We start from the raw sequence: 24,439 nt of genomic DNA on the forward strand, positions 1-24,439 counted from the left end.
ACTTCTCAGAAACCAAATCAGCCCCCGCCAGTACTCTGCTTTTTTCGGGGGGCATTCTTTAAACTGGCGGCTGTCCTCTTCTACATTTGCCTTTTTGGGGGGTACTCTAGGTTCGGGCAATTCCCGAGCTCGGAGCCCTTCCCCGGACAGCACGCCAAATACGCATACCATACCTCAGCTAATTATATGTAAGCGTGAACTAGTGAAATGTAATTATCAATGAAGATTCGGGAGGAGCGCGTCAGATACTTAGCCTAATCATCACAGGTGGACCACAATCAAGTAATCAATCCCACAGTATAAATACCGCTGACTTACCTCTATCCATTGACGGTTTATCAGCATCCCTCCTCCACCCCATCTCCTCACTTCAAGTTCACTTTACAATATACGGGGAAGGGGGGGTACTCTAGGTTCGGGCAATTCCCGAGCTCGGAGCCCTTCCCCGGACAGCACGCCAAATACGCATACCATACCTCAGCTAATTATATGTAAGCGTGAACTAGTGAAACGTGCAGTACGTTACGTAACGTTACGTTACTCATGTTTATTTAACGAAGCCTTTTTGAAAATCGATCAGTTTTAAAATTGTTGCGAGTCTCCAAAAATAAATAAACGTATGGGAAACACATCCCGCAGCACAACCACCTGAGCCCAACTTCAGTCTACTCATCACCTTGACTTTAACTGCGTTTGTAGAAGGCACCGCAGCCAGACTGATATACACAACACAGACCGGAAGTTAACTTAGGTCCAGGCGCGTGCGCCCGATGAACCCATCTATAGATTCAGTGCCCGGGGAGCAACTGGGGTTCAGTGCCTTGCTCAAGGGCACTTCAGTCATGAGTATTAAGAGTGGAAGAGAGAGCTGTTCATTAACTCTTCCCACCTACAACTCCTACCAGCACCGAGACTTGAACCTGGTGGCTTTCTGGTAACTGGTCCAGCTCTCTAACCATTAGGCTACAGCTGCCCCCTAACCCTGGAACAGAAGCTGCTCTGGAGCAGGTTATATTGAGAGAGCTAGTTACTGTGGTCACTTTCATACCCTTAAGGCTCGCTTATCCTCAAACATACCTGGGTATGACACCAGAATACCCTGGCCATTGTTCTAAGGAGTTTGGGGCAGTCAGACTGGTGCAGCTACTTCCATAACAAACCCTAACAGGTTACTACACCATGGTTAATCTTTGTGAGGGCAGACCTCCAACTATGATTTTTGAATTGATATTCAGTATGATTTCTCACTCCAAACATTTAAATAATTACAATCAGGCGCACAAAATCGCTGAGATCCTAACCTTAACCCCGCGTGACTTCACTGAACTACAAATAACAGTGCCATGTTTTTCATGTTCCATTGATAGAAAGGCAGAGGTAATGTAGTTTAATGAAATGTGGAAAAATATTATCTCTTTTTTTTTAAACAAAGTGATAAGCATTTTCAACATCTGAGATAGTTGAGCGGAAGGCTGAATTTTTATATTTTACTAAACACTTTTTAAAACATGTTTACACCACCTTTCCATACATGTTTGAAAACGGTGTCAAATATTTAGTACTGCACAATAAGTAGATGTTCTGCCAATATTGTCATTGACACTATAATCAGACTTTGATTTACAGCCATTTGAAATATATATTTTAGTTTTTGCTCTTCCAAGAGCCTTTATGGACACCTGGGATGGAAGGACATTAAAACATACACAGATCTATTTTCATCATGGACAACAAACTGTGCTGACTCACATTTATATATCAGATTTATTTTTCTTTTTTTAAAGAAATAAGATCTACATTACACCCCAAATCAATGTATTTGTCAAGAATACAACAGTTTATAATTATGAAGAGAAAGTGCCACTTAAGAGGTCATCACATTTTCTCTTTAGCAATGTCAGGGTGCATGAAGAGAGAGGACTCAAATGCAGAGAATAATGCAACAGTTTATTTTAGAAAACAGAAAAATCCCAAAATAATCCAACGTGTGATGACACACACATGAGCCAAAAACTGGTGAAGCACCCAGAAGCACCCGTCCGTAAAGTCACTAGCGGACTCAGGCTGTGGAGACCACCACTGGTGCAGTACCCAATGGGACGAGGAAAAACGAGACAGAGGATCTCGTGCACGCGGCCAACGAAAGACTCCTCGTCTAGACGTCCTGAGCACAACCACGGAAAAGGTGAGGAACACAGACACACAGCACAGTCACAAAGACAACACAAAATCTACTGACAAGGGACAGACACAGCAGGGAATATAACGGAAACTGGAAACAAGCGACAGGACGACAGGTGAGGGCAATCAGCTCACGAGCTGCAGACACTGACAGGACACAGACAACAGGGAAGCAGATGGATCAGCCTGAACCTAAAACATGTTTCTGCTGATGTTGGTTTCCAGTAGCACTTTCTCCTGATCCAGTTTTCCCAGCACAAGCAGACTGATCTAGTCTTTTCTCTTAGGAATCACAAATCTGGATCTGCTGCTGGAGACTCTTCTGAAACTAGAAAGATCAAATCTCTAATAAAATGGTCAAATCAGTGTGAAATATTGGTGACTTCCATATGTTTGTATTATTATAGTCATTTAAACAACTAAACAACTTACAGTTGACAAGATTGGCCTTGCTGTTACTCCTCTTTAATTGTTTCATGATAAATTTCCCTCCGTTCTCCAACATCTTTCCTTCAATCTTCATCAGTAGTTGTTGTATCTGATCGTCTGATTTAATTCTGTTATTGAAACAGTGAAACTTTCCCCCACATTCAGTCATCAGTCGCTGGAGGTCTGCATGATCGTGTTGTGTCTGAGGTTCAGCGATGGTTTGATCCGATTCACATTCATGTGTGAACAGAATCATGATGTATTTCTGAACTTCAGGACCAAACAAACACTTGATATAATCCAGGATCTCCTGCTCATTTTGCAGAGGTTTCTCCAGAGGAACAGTGAGCAGAACTGAACTGAGACCTGCTGAACATCCAGAGACCAGCTGCTCTTTCATCTTCTCCAGCTGCTCTTCATTCAGATCTGGATCCAGTAGATCTGGACACTCAATCACAGAGACCTGCTTCCCTCTGATCTGAGTTACTTCCTCATGAATTTCAGCGTCATGCTTTAAACCTACTTTAAACCTCTTTTCTCCCAGTATTGTGTTTCCAGATGAGCTTTTCCCAGAACCCTTTCTGCCGATCAGAAGAATCCGGATCACTGGATCCTCTGCTCTGGAGCTGCTCTCTGACATCTCTGATGTATGAAATAATAATAATAATAATAATAATAATGATGGAACAAGGCCTCAGGTCATGCAGTCTAAGAGCAAGATGAGAACAATAATGTCTGTGTTTCACAAACAAGCTAACAGTTATTTGCTAAGTCTTTAAATGAGTCTTTGTTCAGGACTCTGAACTGTATTTCCAAGAACATCAAATGTGGAATGAACACTGTTATTAAACATAAATCTATATGGAGTTGCATTTTACATTTACATCTTGTTGCATTTGCATCAATTAAAAAAATGGTTTGTGAAATCTGCATAGAGAGGGAGCTTTCTGTGGTAACTCTTTAATGCTTTACACACTTTCATTAAACAATACAAATACAGTAGGACATATGAATTGCAGTTATATAGTTATATGAATTAATCTGTTGAATGTGTATGAAATTATTTCGCACCTGTAGCTGAGAAAGATCCCTCTGCCATCTTTACTGACTCCAAAGAAAAAAGACAGAGTATTAAAGTTGAACAAATAATACTCCTGATACGAACATGTCAGGAAACCCCCAGAGTTATATTCAGTTTGTCTTTCACTTTTGGTTTTGGGTGGTGAGTTGCTCCTCCTCCCTGCAGCTGCAGTTCACCCTCAACAGATTCACATGATCAAGACTTCAGTGTCAAAGACCGAAAGGAAAACTATGAGCCTCACTCTCTGCATAGACAACTGTGAAGAAGGTAAAAACTGCACACAATCTAATTATTATTACATTATTATTGTAATAAAATGTTCATAATGTAACAATTTTTCTCAAAATTTTATAATTGTTATTACATTATGAGGTCAAGATTTTATTTCATTATGATAAATGTATTACATTGTAAACTGATAAAAAAAAATATTTTAATGTTGTCATAATTATATAATTATAATAGTAATAAAGTATAAGCAGGCCTGTAAAAAGGACAAACAAAATATTTCTGCTATTATTTAGCCTTTGTGTACAATATATATACATCTATATATATATATATATATAGAGAGAGAGAGAGAGAGAGAGATGTGAACATATTATTTGCTTTGTTTTTTCTTTTCATATACAAATACATTTCTTTTTAGAATAAATTTTTTATACAGTATGAATGGATTCAGCAATCTTATGTCTGAGATAAATTTAGGTATTTATATAGAATAAATAAACTATAGCTGAACATTAGTGAGGGGATATAGTTCCTCTTAGCATTATGAAAAAATATATATATTTATTCAAATTCTGACTGCATTAGAGGTTGTCTAGTATGTATGCAGAGAGTGCTCCTTTTCTAATGTCAGATGCACTGAGCCTCATCTCAGATCATCGCTTCAGTGGACGTAAAGTCTGCTTGAACTGGATGTGTGGTGGCATATTTCCAACTGAAAGTGAATTGAGCAAAATTATTGCTAGGAACATTTCAGTTTTGCTCTTCTATGTCCTTGAACTGAAGGCATTTTTTATTAACAAATATGAAGAAGAAAAAAATCTAATACAAGTTTCCAAGGTCTAATGTAGTCTGGGATAGATTGTGTTATCTTCCTCAGGCAACAGTAGCACGAGCACAAGTTAAATGAACACTAATTCATATCAATACAGGTTATAACAGGAATGTACATCTGAGGATGTTGAAAAATAAACTACAACTTACAATTACACATCATTTATGTGGCTACCAGAGAAAAACATCAGTATAACAGCCTGTGAAGAATGTGTCAGTTACGTGACATGTAACTGAAGATAGAACCGTCTAATCATATCACCAAAATTATAAATACATTAGGCCTATACATTTGTGTAGAATATAAACAAACTTTTATAATAACCATCTAAATGATTATCCCCCGTGGCTTCACAGACAAAACTTAAGCTCAAATCAAAGTTAGATTTTTAAACTGAAAGAAACTTGCTCTGGCTGATCTTAAAATATATCAGTGCCTTTATTTTGACTCAAAATGCAGACCCGTTGTCACAGTTGGTAAACCGTGATCTCGGGGTGTTTGCACTTTGTGGTGAAGTCTGTGTGTTACGGGTCAGCACTGATTAGTTTGTGGGCGTCTCCGTTAGTCATCAGCAGCAGCTGTCACTCATTACTCATCCCTTTATATTGGCCTGTCTAGCGTCTTGTGTTTGTGAGAGCGTTGTTTCCTGTACTTCGTCTGATGTTTGTTTTCTTGTGTGTTTCTGCGTTGGATGTCCGTGTCTCCCTGGAACCCCGTCCACTCTTCGCACATCACCATCAGCATCCTCACTTACCTTCGGCTCGCTTCCCCACAGTTCCTGTGTCTTCCTCTCCTGCTGCCAACTCACCTCCGCCATCCGGATCCTTCTCTCTCCTGCATCTTCCTGGACTGTGTATTCCCTTCAGCGTCATCCTTGTCTCCTCTTTATGTACTGTATCATTGATTTAATTAAATATTGTTAACTCGCACTTGCTTCCTGCCACTTTCACCCAGTCGTTACACCAGTAATGATTTTTTTCTTCTTCTAAGGAACGTGAAATGTGTAAATAAAAGAGCTTATATTGTAAAATACACAGATCTGGTTTTCATCTCAGAAACGGAGGTCTTAAACAGCCTCTTTTACTAAAAAGAAGAGGTAATTTTAATATAACATCCGTGAATGTCTTTTGTCATATTAACATAAGATTTTACACTGTCTGCACTTTTTGCGGTGCTAAGAGACGGTAATGGTTATACTCATGTTAATTTGTTGTTGTCTTTTTCGCGGTTAAACTGAATGTATGTTAGTCTCCTAAAGGAAACGGCATTATGTAGACTAGCATAACTTATTTTGAGGCTGTTGAAGTGGTTACTGTTAAAAGTATGCTTTACATGTAATATTTCAGACTTGTCGAGCTTGTGTCTTCATTGTCCTCGCACCGAGAGTCAGAGACACAGAAGCTGTTTGTGTGAGGAGTCACAGACCTGTGTGTGTGTGTGTGTGTGTGTGTGTGTGTGTGTGTGTGTGTGAGGAGTCACACACTGTGAGGAGGGTGTGTTCTTCTGAAGTACGGGACAGACGGGTTTAAGAAGAGGAAACTTCAGAATAATATCAAGTTATCTTTATTTTTCCTAAGACTAAAATAATGCTTGTTTTTGTAGATGTTGAAATCCAGAGACAAGATAACTTCATTAAACAAATTAATTAAACAAACCAAGACGTTATACAACCACACAAAGTGTTGAAACTTTAACACCGATTATTTACCTGTCCTTACGGATGTGAATACACCTCTACCTGAAAATGGATAGTTTAATTAAATGTTTTATTTTTTCTAATGTGTTTCTCTTAGGCCACTGATGAAGAACAGGCGGTGACTGGGATGAATGCTGGTCAGAGAGGAGAATCTTCTTTCCCCTAAACTGATGCAGCGGTGGTTTTAAAGGAGGACGCTGCCCTGGATGATGTAGAAGATGTCACATGCTGTGCTGATGGGGTTTCTTCATGAATACATCAGTTAGGATAAAGAGATCATGAAAGTTAACAGTTATGCATGATCTGTATTCACGGACTATGAAACAAACTGTAAGTGCATCACTTGTAAAAACAATGTTAAATGCTTGTTCTGTGTTGTTAATTAGAAATAGAGTTAATTCATACACATTGTCATATTCTTTCACACACATGTCAGTTTAATACTATGATATCAGTGTTAATCTTGTGGTTTATTTGTGTACTGTCATGCCAGAATAGTTGGTAAAGAACCTAACTAATTGTACATTTATAGTGTTTTCGTATACTTTTATACAATATATAAAATTTACAAAAAAAGTCAATTCTATTCAACAAATGTTCAATGCTTTATTTATAAACTCTGTAGCTGTTAATGGCATACTTTAATGAATTTATTCTTACATACATGTTATTGACTGTTTTCAATAAATATTTACCTTTTGATAGTTATTATTTGTGTGTTAAAGTAATTTTAAAATGATCAAGATTTGTATGTTTAATGCGTAGCTCAATTTGGGTTCACTTTAGCCTAGCAATGTACTAATTTTTAACCATAAAAAGGCAACCCGGCATGCTGGGTTAAACATAATAACCCAACTGGTTGGGTTAAAATAACCCAGTAGTGATGTGTCGTTCGTGAACGAATCTTTTAGGTGAATGAATCGTTCTTGTTCATGTAATCCACTGACTCATATTTCTATTAACTATTAGCAGCGCATGCGCAGCTCGTGAACAGCTTTATTAAAACTCTAGTGACTAATAGTGACTATAACACATTAGATTACGTATAACCCTCATAAAACAATTGTAATGTTCTCTTAATTTACTCAACCTCAGACCATACAAGATATACAGTACTGGTCAAGTTTGGACGCATTACTTTTTAAAATATTTTCTGCTCATCAAGGCTGCATTTATTTGATCAAGAATACAAAAAAAAAAAAGCAGTAATGTGAAATATTACACTTTAACATAATGGTTTTCTGTTTTAATATACTTTTAAAATCAATTATTTGTGCGATCATTCCTCCAGTCTTCAGTGTCGATCCTTTAGAAATCATTCTGATATGCTGATTTATTATCAATTTTGGAAACCGTTAAGCTGCTTAAGATTTTTTTGGAAACTTGTGATACTTTTTTCAGAATTCATTGATGAAAAAAGTTAAAAAGAACAGCTTTTATTCAAAATAGAAATCTTTTCTAACAACATACGTCTTAACTATTACTTTTAGTCAATTATCACATCCTTGCTGAATAAAAGTACTGATTTATTTGTAAAAAAAATATTTCTTTATCTTGAAAATAGTATCACTGGTTATAAATCATAGATGGATAATAAATCATCATATTAGAATGATCTTTGACGGATCGTGATGCTAAAGACTGGAGTAATTATACTGAAATGAAATTATATATTAAAATAGAAAACCATTCTTTTAAATTGTAGTAATCTTTCACAATATTACATTTTTTCTATATTTTTTATTTTAAAAAAAAATGCAACCTTGATGAGTACTACTTTAAAAAATATAAAAAATGGTAATGTGTCCAAACTTTTGACCAGTACTATAGGTTACTTTTTTCTGTTAGCAGAACATTAAAGAAGATTGTTAGCTGAAACCAGTCTTTAGTGATTCATTTAAAGTCGATGGTAACCATCTTTTTGAGTATCATAAAAACATATAAAAGCAACACAAAAATAATATTTGTGGCTACTGACAATACTTTGCTGCCTTATGAAATGATAGGTCTATGCAAGAAACTAAATATTATTTATGTATTACCTTTAACCCATAGCCTCTGCAAACAGAACTGAACGTGTTTACTACAGTCTGGAGCACAAGTGTAAAGATCTATATCAAACTTTGGGAATCTGTGAAAAGTCACATATGATGTGAGACATATAATGGTGTGATACTGGTGTGGTTTGTTTACATTTATTCATTACATTTACATTTATTCATTTAGCAGACGCTTTTATCCAATGCGACTTACAGATGAAGACAGTGGAAGCAATCAAAAACAACAAAAAGAGCAATGATATATAAGTGCTATAACAAGTCTCAGTTAGGTTAACACAGTACACCTAGCATGGGATTTTAAATAACATAATAAATAAAAAGAAAACCGATAGAATAAAAAAAATTAAAAATAAAAGAATAGAGCAAGCTAGTTAGAGGTCTTTACACATACACACACACACACATACATATACAATAACATAATAAATGAAAAGAAAATAGAAACAAAAAGATTAGAAAGGTAGTTAGATTTTTTAAAGAATAGAATTAGAATAGTGAGTGTTAAAGTTAGAGGGTCAAATAAAGATGGAAGAGATTTGTTTTAAGCCGATTCTTGAAGATGGCTAAGGACTCAGCTGCTCGGATTGAGTTGGGGAGGTCATTCCACCAGAAGGGAACATTTAATTTAAAAGTCCGTAAAAGTGACTTTGTTTTTCTTTGGGATGAACAATCAAGCGACGTTCACTTGCAGAACGCAAGCTTCTAGAGGCACATAAGTCTGAAGTAATGAATTTAGGTAAATGGGTGCAGAGCCAGTGGTAGTTTTGTAGGCAAACATCAATGCCTTGAATTTTATGCGAGCAGTTATTGGAAGCCAGTGCAAATTGATAAACAGAGGTGTGACGTGTATTCTTTTTGGCTCATTAAAATTAACCTTGCTGCCGCATTCTGAATTAATTGTAAAGGTTTGATAGAATTGGCTGGAAGACCTGCCAAGAGAGCATTGCAATAGTCCAACCTGGACAGAACAAGAGCTTGAACAAGGAGTTGTGCAGCATGATCCCAAAGAAAGGGCTTGATCTTCTTGATGTTGAATAAAGCAAATCTGCAGGATCGGACAGTTTTAGCAATGTGGTCTGAGAAAGTCAGCTGATCATCAATCATAACTCCAAGGCTTCTAGCTGTTTTTGAAGGAGTTATGGTTGATGTGCCTAACTTGATGGTAAAATTGTGATGAAACGATGGGTTTGCTGGAATCACAAGCAGTTCTGTCTTGGCAAGGTTAAGTTGAAGGTGATGGTCCATCATCCAGGAAGAAATGTCAGTCAGACAAGCTGAGATTCAAAAGCAGCGGACAGATCAAGCAGGATAAGTACTGAAGATTTGGATTCTGCTCTTGCCAGTCTTAGAGCTTCAACAACTGAGAGCAAGGCCGTCTCAGTTGAATGTCCACTTCTGAAGCCAGATTGGTTGCTGTCAAGGAGATTGTTGTGTCTGAGAAATGTAGAGACTTGTTTTCTGAAGGAGTCTTGTCATATGATTTAGCACTGTACCTGAAGGACATTATAAAAAAGAAAAAAAAATGGTTCACACACTCATCTTAAACAGGCGCATCAAACAGTTTAAGTACAAAACACTCTGAAGCACTTACAAAGCCATGTGCTCTCAACCCTGCTGGAGCCAAGTTATCAGGGCAAGCCATTCAAAACTGGAACTTAATGTGGTTCAATACGGTCTTAGTAGGACGGAAGAAGACAGAGGTCGGCTGGTTGCTGGGACGCTCGTTTATTCGAAGACAAAAGAAAATAACGGTGCCCTCTTGGCACAAACAGTAGAGTAATGCACATTCACAGTTAATAACTCAGAATTCACTTTCTGTTGGTTTCTCCCAGCACTGCACAAGGTCCCAGCATGTCTCTCTCTCTCTCTCTCTCTGCGGTGACTCGGCTTATATCCGGTCTCTCCACGCCAATTACTGCAATTAAACACACATGTTCGTTATTTGCACTTGACCTACTTACGCCTCGCTCTGCTCCCTCATCTCTCTCCCGTTGCAGATTCCGCCAAACCACGCCCATCTCGCCACATACTCCCAGCGCCCGTCTCAGGCCGGGGAGCCATCTGGCCTGCAGCCTCCCCCCCCCCCCTTCCTGGAGAGGAAGTCAACCACAGCCATCTGTATGCCCGGCCTGTGGATCACCTGAAATTTAAAAGGTTGTAAAGCGAGATGCCACCGGGTGATCCGCACGTTGGTATCTTTCATGCGGTGGAGCCACTGCAGGGGAGAGTGGTCCGAACAGAGGGTGAACTCCCACCCCAGGAGGTAATACCGGAGGGTAAGAACAGCCCATCTGATCGCCAGACATTCTTTTTCTATGGTGTTGTACATCATCTCTCTCTTAGAGAGCTTCCGCCTGATGTACAGCCACCTGACTTCCACCTGACTTCCCGCTCCACCTCCTGGGACAGGACTGCGCCCAACCCTCTGTTCGACGCGTCTGCAAGATAAAGGGGAGAGAAAAGTTAGGAGCATTTAGGAGTGGTCTGCCACACAGAGCAGCCTTTACCTGGGTGAAAGCCTGCTGACAGTGATGACACTGTTTCATCGCGGGACTGTTCCAGGGGAAAATCATCGTGCTCAGGGAGGATATTCCACTTGAGAGCACTCGGTTCCCCTGAAACAGGCTCCAGAGGTTCCGGTTCAGCCTCTCCCACCTGCGCAACCGCTACTCTAGCCTTCTCTCGTTCCCCCAAGAGACCTCCGAATACAAATACCCCAATAATTTATTAAACGAGGGCCAATTCGTACCCAAAATTACCGGATGCCTGAGGTGCGGATTAACTGCCACCTCTATTCTATGCTTTTCTTCCCTGAATTGAATATCCACAGGCAAAATAGGATAATTCACCACTCCCCCATGTACACACCGAACCTTAACCATGCGGCTATTATCCAATGCACTTGGATAAATCAGACTTTGATGGATGGAGGATTGGTTACATCCTGAATCCACTAAAGCCTGATATGTACCCCCCTTGATACTCACTGGTATTTGGTATAGGCCAGCTTGATCAAGGGCAGCCTGAGGGGCGTCGGGGACCCGGATCAATGTTCCCACTTCCATCAGCAGACACCTATCAATAAAATGCCCTGGGTCCCCGCAGCGCCGACAGGCTGGCCCAGACTTTACCGCCGCCCTGGCGGCAGGAAGTGGGTCAAGCAATTGGCGAGGAGATCCTGGTAGACCAGGAGGTTTTGGACTGGCAGTTGGTGAGCGGCTACCTGCACTTCTCCGGACAGCAGGGGAATGAGCCGCATGGGCCAGTCCGCGGGGGGCCATCCTTGAGCCTCTGCCGACTTCTCGAAAAGATCCAGGAAGGCCTCCGGATCATCGTGAGGCCTCATCTTGTTGAGCGGCAGAGGAGATGTACTGTCTTTGAATGAGGGGGCGGCCCGGACCTCCCGGTCTACCCAGCTCCGGAACAGCTCGCGGTCTTCATGCTGGGCCTGGAGGAGTGCCTCGTAGCACTTGTCCTGCTCCTCCTTGATCACCAGCATGTATTGGTGTTGTTCCTGATGAAGACTGGCGTGCGACTGGATAATGTCCGCAAATGGCGTACCTGACGGAGATTGCATGGCGGCGATCTTCTTCCTTCCCGGGTTTCGGCACCAGTGTGATGTGGTTCAATACAGTCTTAGTAGGAAGGAAGAAGACAGGGGTCGGCTGGTTGCTGGGACGCTCATTTATTCAAAGACAAAAGAATATAACGGTGCCCTCTTGGCACAAACAGTAATGCACATTCACAGTTAATAACTCAGAATTCACTTTCTGTTGGTTTCTCCCAGCACTGCACGAGGTCCCAGCATGTCTCTCTCTCTCTTTCTCTCTCTCTGCGGTGACTCGGCTTAAATCCGGTCTCTCCACGCCAATTACTGCAAACAAACACATGTGTTCGTTATTTGCACTTGACCTACTTACGCCTCGCTCTGCTCCCTCGTCTCTCTCCCATTGCAGATTCCGCCAAACCACGCCCCCCTCGCCACAGTGACAAAGTGCAAAACCATGAGGATGAAGTATGGCAGTTAGCTCTCCAGCTAAAAGACATTGTGGTTCTTATTTGTGCTCAGAACATTTCCTTGTCTGAGATAGCATATCTTGACATTTTGATCCAAGAATATTTGGAGTTGAGAAAGATGTTGTTTCCTGAAATTCTACCCTAAACCCAAGCACCACTATTTGCGCCACTATTCAGCACTGCTTTTGAAATTTGGTCCATTGATCGGGTTATGGACGCTCAGTTTTGAAAGTAAACACAGCTATTTTAAAAGATGTGCCAAACACTTGGAAAACTTTAAAAACATTTGCCAGACTTTGCCAGAGCATCATCAGATGTTTCAGGCATGTCTTTTAGCTGGGCAAGAATGCAGTAAACTTCTTCAAGTGAAAGATAGCTGTGTGTTTTATCCCAATCTCTACAGTAACACTATTAAACATTCAGTCAGGGAGTTGGCCTTTTCAGAAAGCAATACCACACAGTTACCACAGACATTCAGTACAAGGGAACTGCATATAAAAAAGGACAGTTTCTTGTGAACAGAAATGATGAGTATATGGAGTTTGGTGAACTTATACTCATCTTGATTCAAAATGACACATCGGTGTATGTTTTGATGGATATCCACGAAGGCATCTTCCTCTCAGAATACCATCTGTATTCTGTGACAAAGGGCAGTCTTGGGTTACAGTGTATCAACATTAATGACCTGCCTGATTTGTGTCCTTTGGTATCATACTGTACATTCTTGATGAATACCAAGTCATTCCACTTAAACAGTATTGTGGCTAAATAAAGTCCAATTAAAGCTCACTTCTCACTGTAAATAGTTTGACATTTAATATAAGTGTTACCTGATGCATGTAACTGCTCTAAGCGTATGTGTACTGTATTCTTTTTTCTGATCTGTTTGAAGGTGGCATTTTTTTCTTCAGTGCAGATATGATTGACTCGGAGAAAACCTTCCTAGATGTCACCATCATGGAAGTCCTACCACGACTTCAAGCAATAAACAAAAACATCCTGGAAGAGATAAACCTGAAAGTCGTGACATTTGCCTTGTAAAATTTATGCCATTGAACAAACGCAAGAGAACCAGCAGCAAAAGATGGAAAAACTCCAGGTGATGTTCCAACACTCCAATCCAGAGGAGGTAAAATGTCTAATGAAGTCCACGTTTTACACACAGCGTCAACCTGGGAAATCATATCAAAAGCCTTGGAGAGGAGTGGCCATTTTGGTTTGATGAGAACTTGGCATGTCAGTTCACTTCAAGGAACTCACTGGGATTGACCTCAAAGAGACATTCACACAAAATTAATTTGGATTTGAAGGGAAAAAGGCTTCTTGACTATACATGACCACAGTTTGTGTCAACAAGAGCAAGAAGTTCCTTCAGAATTATGCAAGGCTTCAGAGAATGCGGGGACTGCAGAGTGGCTGGTCAGATGATGTGATAGAGATGCGCCTGCTTCTGCTCAGCTGCTTGGAGGAGGATGAGTCCATGTTCTTCCATGTAGAAGATGGATGTCTGGTAGAACAGTTCCAACTGGAGCAAGTGCCTCTGACCCCTGCTGTTATTGTCTGTGGTAAATGTGTGAATATTAACTATAGCATTTTTTTTTTAATTATCCCGGACTGCAGCCATCAGATGTAACACATCAGCGAGACAAAGCTGACGTCTATTTCTGAAAATGTGCCTTGATGCGCTTGTTTGATAACTTAATCCACTTTGCAGACGCGGCTGCACTCGCTGCGACAAAAAGCTAATTTTGGTTGGCCACCTCCTGTACTTCAACTACAGTTGACATAATCTCTTTCAGCTTTCTGCCTTGTTGCCCTGGTTGCCTTTCAAAAACCTTCAGAAAGCTTTCTTAGTGAAGCTCAAGCTGTGACTGCATTCTCCTTAAAGCAGAATATTAACTCACAGTAATTAGTTTAAACAATAAGATATGACTCTCTGTAAGACAAATTCAACCAATCTTGGAAATCTATCACAAACCTCAGTGACATCAAAGAGAGCATCTCATCATGAAGTTGCTGATCATAGGGGCACAATGTGTTATTGGATCATGACACAATGAAGCACTTTTTGTCTTCTTAATTCACGTTCTCTGCGTTTTGTTGTAATAGTCTCTATTGTTTTGTTTTTTTCACATCAGACAGAAGCTCAGCTCTTGCAATCTCCAGAGTATGGTGTATATCTCACTTCAGTGTTATATCGGGAATAAGCAGTGTTCCATTTTCTCTAAAGACATTCACTAATTTTTGCATACAATTTTCTTATTTAAACGCACATTTGAACTTCTCACAAGAACTTTCCGCCTAATTCACAACACGTGCGTACGCACATGAGCTTGTTCTTAAACTCGTTCTTCTGTTAGTGAATTTGAAGTCTTCTAAATGAGTGCCCACGTGCACAAGGTCAGTAATAAGCATAATAGCATAAGCATAAGTAAACAGTCCTCGCTCTTTAAAGCCATGCTGCTGCTTTTGGCACCCAGTTATGTTCGAGCTACATTTACATTTATTCATTGAGCTGACGCTTTTATCCAAAGTGACTTACAATTGCTATATATATATATATATATATATATATATATATATATATATATATATATATATATATATATATATATTAGCTTGCTCTATTCTTTTATTTTTTATTCTATCTGTTTTCTTTTTATTTATTATATTATTTAAAATCCCATGCTGTGTGTACTGTGTTAACCTAACTGAGACTTGTTATAGCACTAATATATCACTGCTCTTTTTGTTGTTTTTGATTGCTTCCACTGTCTTCATCTGTAAGTCGCTTTGGATAAAAGCATCTGCTAAATTAATACATGTAAATGTAAATATATCAGAGGTCGCACGCCTCTGGAGCAACTAGGGGTTAAGTGTCTTGCTCAGGGACACATTGGCGTCTCACAGTGGATTCGAACCCGGGTCTGTCACACCAAAGGCATGTGTCTTATCCACTGACTTGTAGTTATTTGATTCTGATTATCTGTGACTGCCTGAAATAACTTCCAGGTGTATTGCAGTTCACTTAGTGCTTGGTGTGAGTTTCTGCAGTTGTGACGGTGCATTTGTTTATTGTTTTGTTCTTTAATGTGAATGTGTTTACAGTATTCATATCTTGTTTAGTTTTTGTTTTTTTTCTCCGTATCGGTCACGTTTATGTCAATAAATTGACTTTGAATGTTTTTATTTTCTTTTACTTATTCAAAATTGTTTAGTTTATTAATAATTTGATTCTTTTCTTTTTTTCTTTAGGAGCTGAGGACTTCCTGGAGTGGGCTGGTTGTCTGCATTACAGGCTTTGTTTCACCGAGGGTGTTTCTTTATTGCAGTGTCATTATTGCCATGTCACTACTTTTGTCATTTGCAATGAATCTTGGTGGATGTGATTTTGCATTGGTGTGTTCTCTATTATCGACCTGCTGCTGTCACACTATCCTGCTCCCTATAGGAGGCCTCAGCCCTGGAGAAGATTTATTGTGAATTTACTTTTATTTTTTTCTTGTTTTGTTCAATACGACCATGACACTGGTTAGTTGTCGTTTTAAATAATTGTTGGCCAACCTTTATCCCTAATAAAAGGAAATACTTTTGTATAGAAGCCCAGGCCACTTGCCTTTCTATGTGGAACGTATTTGTGTGCTTTAATGTTTTCGTTTGAAAACGTATATTTTTCACCAAGATGGTGAATGACGTTGTACAGCAGTTGTTTGGCAGATCTCCCAGTCTACATTCTCGCTTGCTTTGTCACTTTATACTCCCGTGTTACTCTCAGCAACAACTCCACCTCACTGTTGGTCCATTTAAAAAACGCAGTGCCTTTCCTCGACATTGCCGCAAAGTTTCAATGAGCCGGTGTAACAACAATGAGTTTTACATAGTAATTAACTCAAATGATATATAGGGAATTTGAATAATTAATCAGGAATATGATTAATATATATCTCAGATGACAGTTACATTTAATTTTATTGATTATGAAAAATAGCTCAATTGTCTATACCAATAACTAATTACAGGGCACTGTAACTTACTCATTAATATGTCAATATTCCATTCTTCATATCAATTAGTGTGATATCTCTTACTGTAAATTACTGCAAATCAAACAGTGGTTTGTCCAGCAAACCAGATTGACCTATCAATTTTCAATAAAGTTATCACTCCTTATAATTCAAGGAAAAATATTCTCTGGCCATGAAAACATTATCCTATCCTTATGATAAATTTTGTTTCTAAATTTAAAGCTTGTAGCTAAAGATCAGACCTTTCAGTGACTCGTAATGTGAGTGGGGTGGAGTCCAAGCAAATCATGAATGCAAATCATGAATATAGGGTTTTTAATAATTCAACTAGTAATACATCAAACTACAAATCACACAGAGTAAATATGCATACGACAATACAGACCGTAAACTTTACAAGACATAACGGAATCCAAATAAAAGAGAGAGAGAGAGAGAGAGAGAGAGAGAGGGCGAGAGAGAGAAAATGGAGAAAGCGAGAGAGATCACAGAATGAGCTCAGGTATGAAAATCAGTCAGTAACCTTTTTGGAAGCCAACAACAATCAGATCATAGCAACACTTTAAAGCAGCATTTAAATCTCCATAGAAAAGTGATACTTGCATGGCCCATCGTGCGTGAGCATGGTCTTTTTGTGACGCTTTGTGCGCTGGTCCTTTTGAAAACTGCGCGCGTGTAAGCTGCGCTGGATCTTGACGTGAGCGTGGAGTCACGTGGTCCTTTGTTCTGTCTTCGCGCGGTATTTGAAAGGTTCAACAAACAATGTTCCAGAATTCGTCTTCCTTGTGTGGAGAGGCGAATAGTTGAATAAACTTAGTAAAGAAAAGAAAACAAACAACAAAAACGAAAGCTTCCAAAGGAGCCGTGATAATGGCTTCCCCCTCTCAGTCCCTGTGCTGAAGGGGGACGGCGTTACAAGGGTTGCACAGGAGAGCAGCGTGTCCGAGAACCAAGAACGAGAAGAAGAGAAGAGAGCGCGGCCCAAGGCCGCACCGAGGGACTCACGGGAGCGACCTGGGTCGATGCAGGAGGGAAGGGAGTCAGCGTAAGAAGAGAGAGGCGGGCCTTGTTCTGTTGACTCTTATAGCTTGAGATAGTTCCCGCCTCTGTTCGCGTGAACAGCCAATGAACGTCCGCGATCTGCAGCGGGAAAAAGTTCCTTTGTCTCTGTGGAAACAACCCCCCCTAATGATTTAAGGTTGGTCAGATTTCATCAGGGATATTCTAGCAAGTTCGTAATTCCAGATTAAATAAATTTTTCATTACTTTGCTCTAGATAAATGGGTCTGTCAAAGCATGACTATTAGAAAAATACTAAACATAATATATGTAAATGATCAAAACATGAAGTTACATTCAAATGCAGAATTACACACATTTAAAGATTTGATTAACACATGATAACACTGCAGACAGTCCCAATTTATATGGGAAACCTCTAATGCACCGCAAAAACAATAATATACACATTAAGACTACATTTGAGTACATTTTACCATTCTTTTGTAAGGATTAGGTTTCCTGTCCTGTGTAGTCCTGTGTGGTCGTAAAATTTTACGAGCTGCAAGGGATTGGGGGTTGCAGCACATGGCTTTCTTTGAGAAAGTTGGTGAGGAGAAACAATTCCAATTTATACGCTAGTAAAATTATGATCCTCGCATAACAAGGGTTAACCATGGTACACACAAAACATATTCAAAATACATATTATTAATAAAATGATGAAAGTAAGGAACTTCTATGAAAGGTTTCCTTTGTCTTCAGGAATTTGGTTGGGGGTTTTCATTTCTCCTTTGAGGCTTGCACGGGTATCGTAAATTAATTTAAGTCCAGCCAGGCTGGCGCCAGGCCAGGCATTTTAGTGCAAACAGGGTTTCATCTGAATTTAACCCATGAATCGATGACCTGCATATCTGTTACACCGGAAAGTAAATAAACGACTATTGGAAAAGACGCAGGTCGAAGCTTTACTCATGCATAGTAGGGGGATGTAAATGTTTTCATATGTTTCAGCGTGGATGAGCAACTTTTGGAAAACGTTTGAAAATGATAGTGTGGACGATTTTTAGATGAAAACTCAGTTTTCAAATATATCCGGATTAGTGTAGACAGCCTTATTTGGGTTGTTTTTCCACGTTAACCTGGGGTGGCATAGTCAATAAAATTGAGCCACTTGCTCCACTAACATTTTTCCTGGGCAATTTGTGCATTACAACTTCTAAGGATCAATATCTGCATATACCCTAGGTATACCCACTTGTTTTGTTGCTTCACAAGTCCGTAATCTACTATCATCACTTCCCCTTTAATGGTGTACCATACAGTTGTGTGAAAATCGTGATTCTTGTTGTAATTGGCACATTATCACTTCTGTCATTTTACCTTTGCCCACACATCATCTATATAGTGTGTGTGTCAGGGCTGTAGTACTTGAGTCCGGCCTTGCACTCGAGTCCGGACTCGAGACATTTTTCTGTCGTCTCTGACTCGTTGCGTTTGCACTCGGACTTGGCCATTGGACTTGCCAAGTGTTCTAGTTGGTCTCGACTGAGTCCAGCAAAATTTGCATGATGTCGCGACTGAAAACGTGTGGAAAACGGTAGGCGCGACACTTTCTCCTTTTTTTCGAAGCACTCTGTAGCCTGCGCTTGCGCTACGGTGGCGTCTGCTGTTGCTAGGCAACCATAACTTTTTTCAATTTTGTTATGGGAAAGGATGTGCATGACCAGCGGTCCACTTGCTGCTTCTGAAAAGTTTAGATGTTTCTAATTTAATTTTCTTCCTGTTAGATTGTTTTATTTACGTCTACACCTAGATAGACTTAAACGTACCCTTTACAATAATGAAATACTAATTAAAGGGGGGGGTGAAATGCTCGTTTTCACTCAATATCCTGTTAATCTTGAGTACCTATAGAGTAGTACTGCATCCTTCATAACTCCAAAAAGTCTTTAGTTTTATTATATTCATAAGAGAAAGATAGTCTGTACCGATTTTTCCCGGAAAAACACGAGCGCCTGGAGGCGTGACGTGTGGGCGGAGCTAAAGAATCACGAGCGCCAGTAGGATTTTGTGTTGAGCGCGTCTGGAAGCTGTGACACAGATCCAGAGGCTGAAATTTAACAAGAGCAGCATCAGCAAAGGCTTCTCTATGTGGTATGTACTGAAACTGTATATATTTGCTTAGCAGTTTTGGAAAATGACTAAGTTCCACTTTGTCGTCTTTTTTTTTTTTTTTAAGCTGTACATGTGGAAAGTGCAGTTTGATAACAACATCGCATGTTGTTTACTTGATGTGCTTACGCGCTGATAGCTAAGTAAACAACACAGAGATATTTGAAGCAGTTTTACTCGTGCAGTTTGATGACAACATCGCATGTTGTTTACTTGATGTGCTTACACGCCGATAGCTAAGTTAATAACACAGAGATATTTGAAGCAGTTTTACTCACCGCCAGCGGTTCCAACACACGATCGTGACCCTTTTTCGTTGGGATTGCATTATCCTTAAGAAATAAACGATGTGCAAATCCAGCGTCAACCTGGGCCTTGTCTGTAAAACAAGCATCTTCGAAATGCAGGGGAACAAACACAAACACTTGCACAACTCCGTTGATGCTCTGTAAAAATAAACTCCATCCACTGGTCCCTTAATGCTGTTTTTTCTTTGGTAATCTGTGCAGGGTTGTCTTGCCCTGGCAACCAAAAACACACTTCTTTTGTGACATTTGGCGACGCTCTGGCTCTGATCAGTGAAGTCTGTTGTGCTCTCAGTGCTCTGCTATACGGGAGCACGCGCTCTTCCGGCAGAAGTGCCTCAGGACCCATATAAGGAAATTCCGCTCCATCTAACGTCACACAGAGCCATACTCGAAAAAAACTTTCCGAAACTTGTGATAAACCGGAAGGAGTATTTTTGGAACAGAAATACTCCTTCAAATGTACAACATAATTTTTGAAACTTTGTCCATGTTTAGCATGGGAATCCAACTCTTTAACAGTGTAAAAAACTCAGTATGCATGAAATAGCATTTCACCCCCCCTTTAATGTTTACAGTATAGGGGTTGCAAGACTACTGGGCCCGTATTCATAAAGAATCTTAAAGCAAAAAGTAGCTCCTAGTGACAAAATTCTAAGAAAATTCTTAGAAATGTGGGCATTTACTCTTAAAATTAAAGAAAAAATCCTAGTAAAGTGAAAAGTAATTCAGAAAGCATCTTAACCCTTAAAAGAGGTCTTAAGGTCAAACTTGTTAGGAGCACAGACGAGGACTTTTAAGAGGCTTGAGAGTTTCTTTAGCAGAGGAGAAAATGGCAGAAAGACGAAGAGAGCAGAAGATATGTGTTGCAGACAATGGATGAGAGTGAGTTAATAGACGCTATAGATTAGATAGTGTCTATCACATTTTCTTACTGTTTTTAAATTCATTTTAAGTAAATGTTTTAATCATTTTAAAAGTTTTAAAATTGCTTGTTTTATTTTTGTTATTATTTTTCTTCATGATTATTTTACTTTATTTTATGTAAAGCACTTTGCATTACCATTGTGTACGAAATGTGCTATATAAATAAACTTGCCTTGCCTTGCCTAGATCGTGCAGGGATCATGACTGGGTTTGTCATCATGAGGGTTTGTGACTGATCTTATTAGAGATGTGCTAACATCTCCGACACAGCGTAGATATGCCATAGTGCCAGAAATTAAAGTAATTACTACATTACGATATTTGGCAACTGGGAAAATGCAACAAATAATAGTGATGCTTTGGGTCCGTCACAACCTTCTGTAAGCAGAGTGATCACACAAACAATTACAGCACTTTCAGAACATCTTATTGTGTCGCGGTTCATTTCGTTTCCACTGGACATTCCCACCTTGCAGGCTCAAAAAACTGCATTTATGAATATAGCAGGCTGATAGGTGCACACAAGCAGGGGGAATGAACCGTTAATAGTTTGTGCTATACGCTCTTTAAGAATGGCCTTGTGTTCATCCACTAACTGGGCTAACAGTAAACACTGTTCCTCTGTCCAGTTTGGCTTTCTCGCCCCTTCTTGGTTTTGATTCCATGTTTGATACATTAAAACCAACATTCAAACCGCCACTTAAATAGGACAGCAATCACTGTAACTGGAAAGAGTAGAATAATTTTTAACATTCTATCGTTTATCAAGCCAATCAAATACCTCATAGGAAATTAAAAGCATGGTAAATAAAAAAAGGATTTATATACACACATATAATTTGTCAAATAGGATAAATTACGCACGGAAATTCAAAGTGAGAATTAGAATAGACCCTATACTTAAAATCACTCTTTTTTTCCTTCTTGGACAACCAACCAATAGCAGTCTTCAAAAGACTGTGTCAGACATAGGCTGTGTCCAAATTCAGGGTCTGCATCCTTCTTAGGATCCTTCCTACCCGGTTGAAGGAGGATGGGTCCTCCGACGACCGCAAAAACCGGAAGTCGGTGTTTGTGAATTTGGACAGCCTACCCTTCTTTCAGTTCCCTCCCTTAACCGTTGCTCATATCCTGTCGCCTAGCAACCGTGACAGCGCCAAGCAAGAAGCGGGTGAAGAGCTCATCGTTCTCTCCCCGGAGCTTTATAAACACTTCTGTCTGCTCTTTCGTCCTTAGAAGCGTTAAAACAGCTTCAATCACTAACAAATAAACTGTGTGTAAGGGGATATTCACACAGGCAGTAAGGAAGAAGCTAGTTTACGAAAGTAAACGTTTTTTTTTTTACATATACACGTACACATGTAAAAAAAAAAAAATGCTTAATGCTAAAACAAAATGCCTAACTAGAAAACCACTGAAAATATATCTTTTTGAAAAGCCAGTTTTTAAAAAACATCGAAAATAATACTCCTCCCCCACTCCGCTACCTCTCGCTTCGTCCTGCCGAAAAGAATTATGGGATAGGTAGGACGCGAAAGGATCCATCACACCCATCCTTCGAATTCGGGGAAAAGGAGGACGCATTTGTGGGCCGCATTTGAAGGATCCTACGAATTTGGACAGCCTTCGTCGCGGCGCTGTGACGTAACATCCTTCAAATGCGTCCTCCGAAGGATGTAGACCCTGAATTTGGACACAGCTATAGCAATGAGGTCAACCCCGCCTCCTCACTAAGATGAAAGTTTTTGTCTTTTCTTTACTCAGAGTTGCTCTCAGATCGGTCCTGAATCGCTCTTAAGCTAAGACTCCTACGTAAAAGTTTTCAAGCTAAATTAAGAGTTTTCTTAGAGGACTCTTAGAATCTTTATGAATACGGGCCCTGAATTCTACTAGTCGATTTTTTTTTTTTTTTTGAAAAATGCATGAGTTACTCGACTACTAGTTCATGCTATTGTAAATGAAAAGACTTTAAAAGGGGGGGCGGAGCTAAAGAATCACGAGCGCCAGTAGGCTTTTGGGTTGAGAGTGTTTGGAAGCTGTGACATTACTGTGAGTAAAAAAACATCCAAAACAAACCATGGCTAACAATCAGATTCAGCGTTTATTTATGATCCAGAATCAGATCCAGAGGCTGAAATTTAACAAGATCAGCATCAGCAACGACGTCTCTATGTGGTATGTATTGAAACTGTATATATTTGCTTAGCGGTTTTGGAAAATTACTAATTCCACTTTATGTTTTTTTTAAGCTTTACATGTGGAAAGTGCAGTTTGATGCCAACATCGCATGTTGTTTACTTGATGTGCTTACACGTATTGTAAATGAAAAGACTTTAAAAGGGGGGGCGGAGCTAAAGAATCACGAACGCCAGTAGGCTTTTGGGTTGAGAGTGTTTGGAAGCTGTGACATTACTGTGAGTAAAAAAACATCCAAAACAAACCATGGCTAACAATCAGATTCAGCGTTTATTTATGATCCAGAATCAGATCCAGAGGCTGAAATTTAACAAGATCAGCATCAGCAACGACGTCTCTATGTGGTATGTATTGAAACTGTATATATTTGCTTAGCGGTTCTGGAAAATTACTAATTCCACTTTATGTTTTTTTTAAGCTGTACATGTGGAAAGTGCAGTTTGATGCCAACATCGCATGTTGTTTACTTGATGTGCTTACACGCCGATAGCTAAGTTCACAACAGAGATATTTAAAGCAGTTTTAATCACCGCATGCGGTTCCAAAACACGATCGTGACACTTTTTCGTTTTTGAAATTTGAAAAACTTTATAATTATGACATTACCTATTCAAAGTTTCATGTAACAGCCAGTATTTGTATCTGTAACAATCACAACATTTTTCGTATCTGCATTCGGATACAACGTCCTACAGTCCTACTATGTAACACATATGCAGGTCATCGATTCGTGGGTTAAATTCAGCCTGGCTGGACTTAAATTATTTTACGATACCCGTGCGAGCCTCAAAGGAGAAATGAAAACCCCCAACCAAATTCCTGAACACAAAGGAAACCTTTCGTAGAAGTTCCTTACTTTCATCATTTTATTAATAATATGTATTTTGAATATGTTTTGTGTGTACAATGGTTAATCCTTGTTATGCGAGGATCATAATTTTACTAGCGTATAACTTGGAATTGTTTCTCCTCTCCAACTTTCTCAAAGAAAGCCATGTGCTGCAACCCCCAGTCCCTTGCAGCTCATAAAATTTTACGACCACACAGGACCACAGGACAGGAAATCTAATCCTTACAAAAGAATGGTAAAATGTACTCAAATGTAGTCTTAATGTGTATATTATTGTTTTTGCGGTGCATTAGAGGTTTCCCATATAAATTGGGACTATCTGCAGTGTTATCATGTGTTAATCAAATCTTTAAATGTGTGTAATTCTGCATTTGAATGTAACTTCATGTTTTGATAATTTACATATATTATGTTTAGTATTTTTCTAATCGT

At 39.4% G+C, this 24,439-nt stretch overlaps 1 protein-coding gene across 1 annotated transcript; it reads right to left on the reverse strand.

Annotated features, from left to right (window-relative positions):
* Nucleotides 1–1,799: 1,799 nt before the first annotated feature.
* Nucleotides 1,800–3,779, reverse strand: LOC113098324 (immune-associated nucleotide-binding protein 9-like). The gene is made up of 3 exons (XM_026263354.1): nucleotides 3,682–3,779; nucleotides 2,614–3,252; nucleotides 1,800–2,509 (listed from the first exon to the last, which is right to left on the reverse strand). The coding sequence occupies exons 1-3, from the start codon at nucleotides 3,707–3,709 to the stop codon at nucleotides 2,472–2,474; spliced, it is 705 nt and encodes a 234-aa protein (XP_026119139.1). The 5' UTR covers nucleotides 3,710–3,779; the 3' UTR covers nucleotides 1,800–2,471.
* Between the last annotated feature and the right edge of the window lie 20,660 nt (nucleotides 3,780–24,439).

This window comes from Carassius auratus, unplaced genomic scaffold, assembly GCF_003368295.1.
Source record: "Carassius auratus strain Wakin unplaced genomic scaffold, ASM336829v1 scaf_tig00216514, whole genome shotgun sequence".
In the NCBI taxonomy this organism is placed as follows: Eukaryota; Metazoa; Chordata; class Actinopteri; order Cypriniformes; family Cyprinidae; genus Carassius; species Carassius auratus.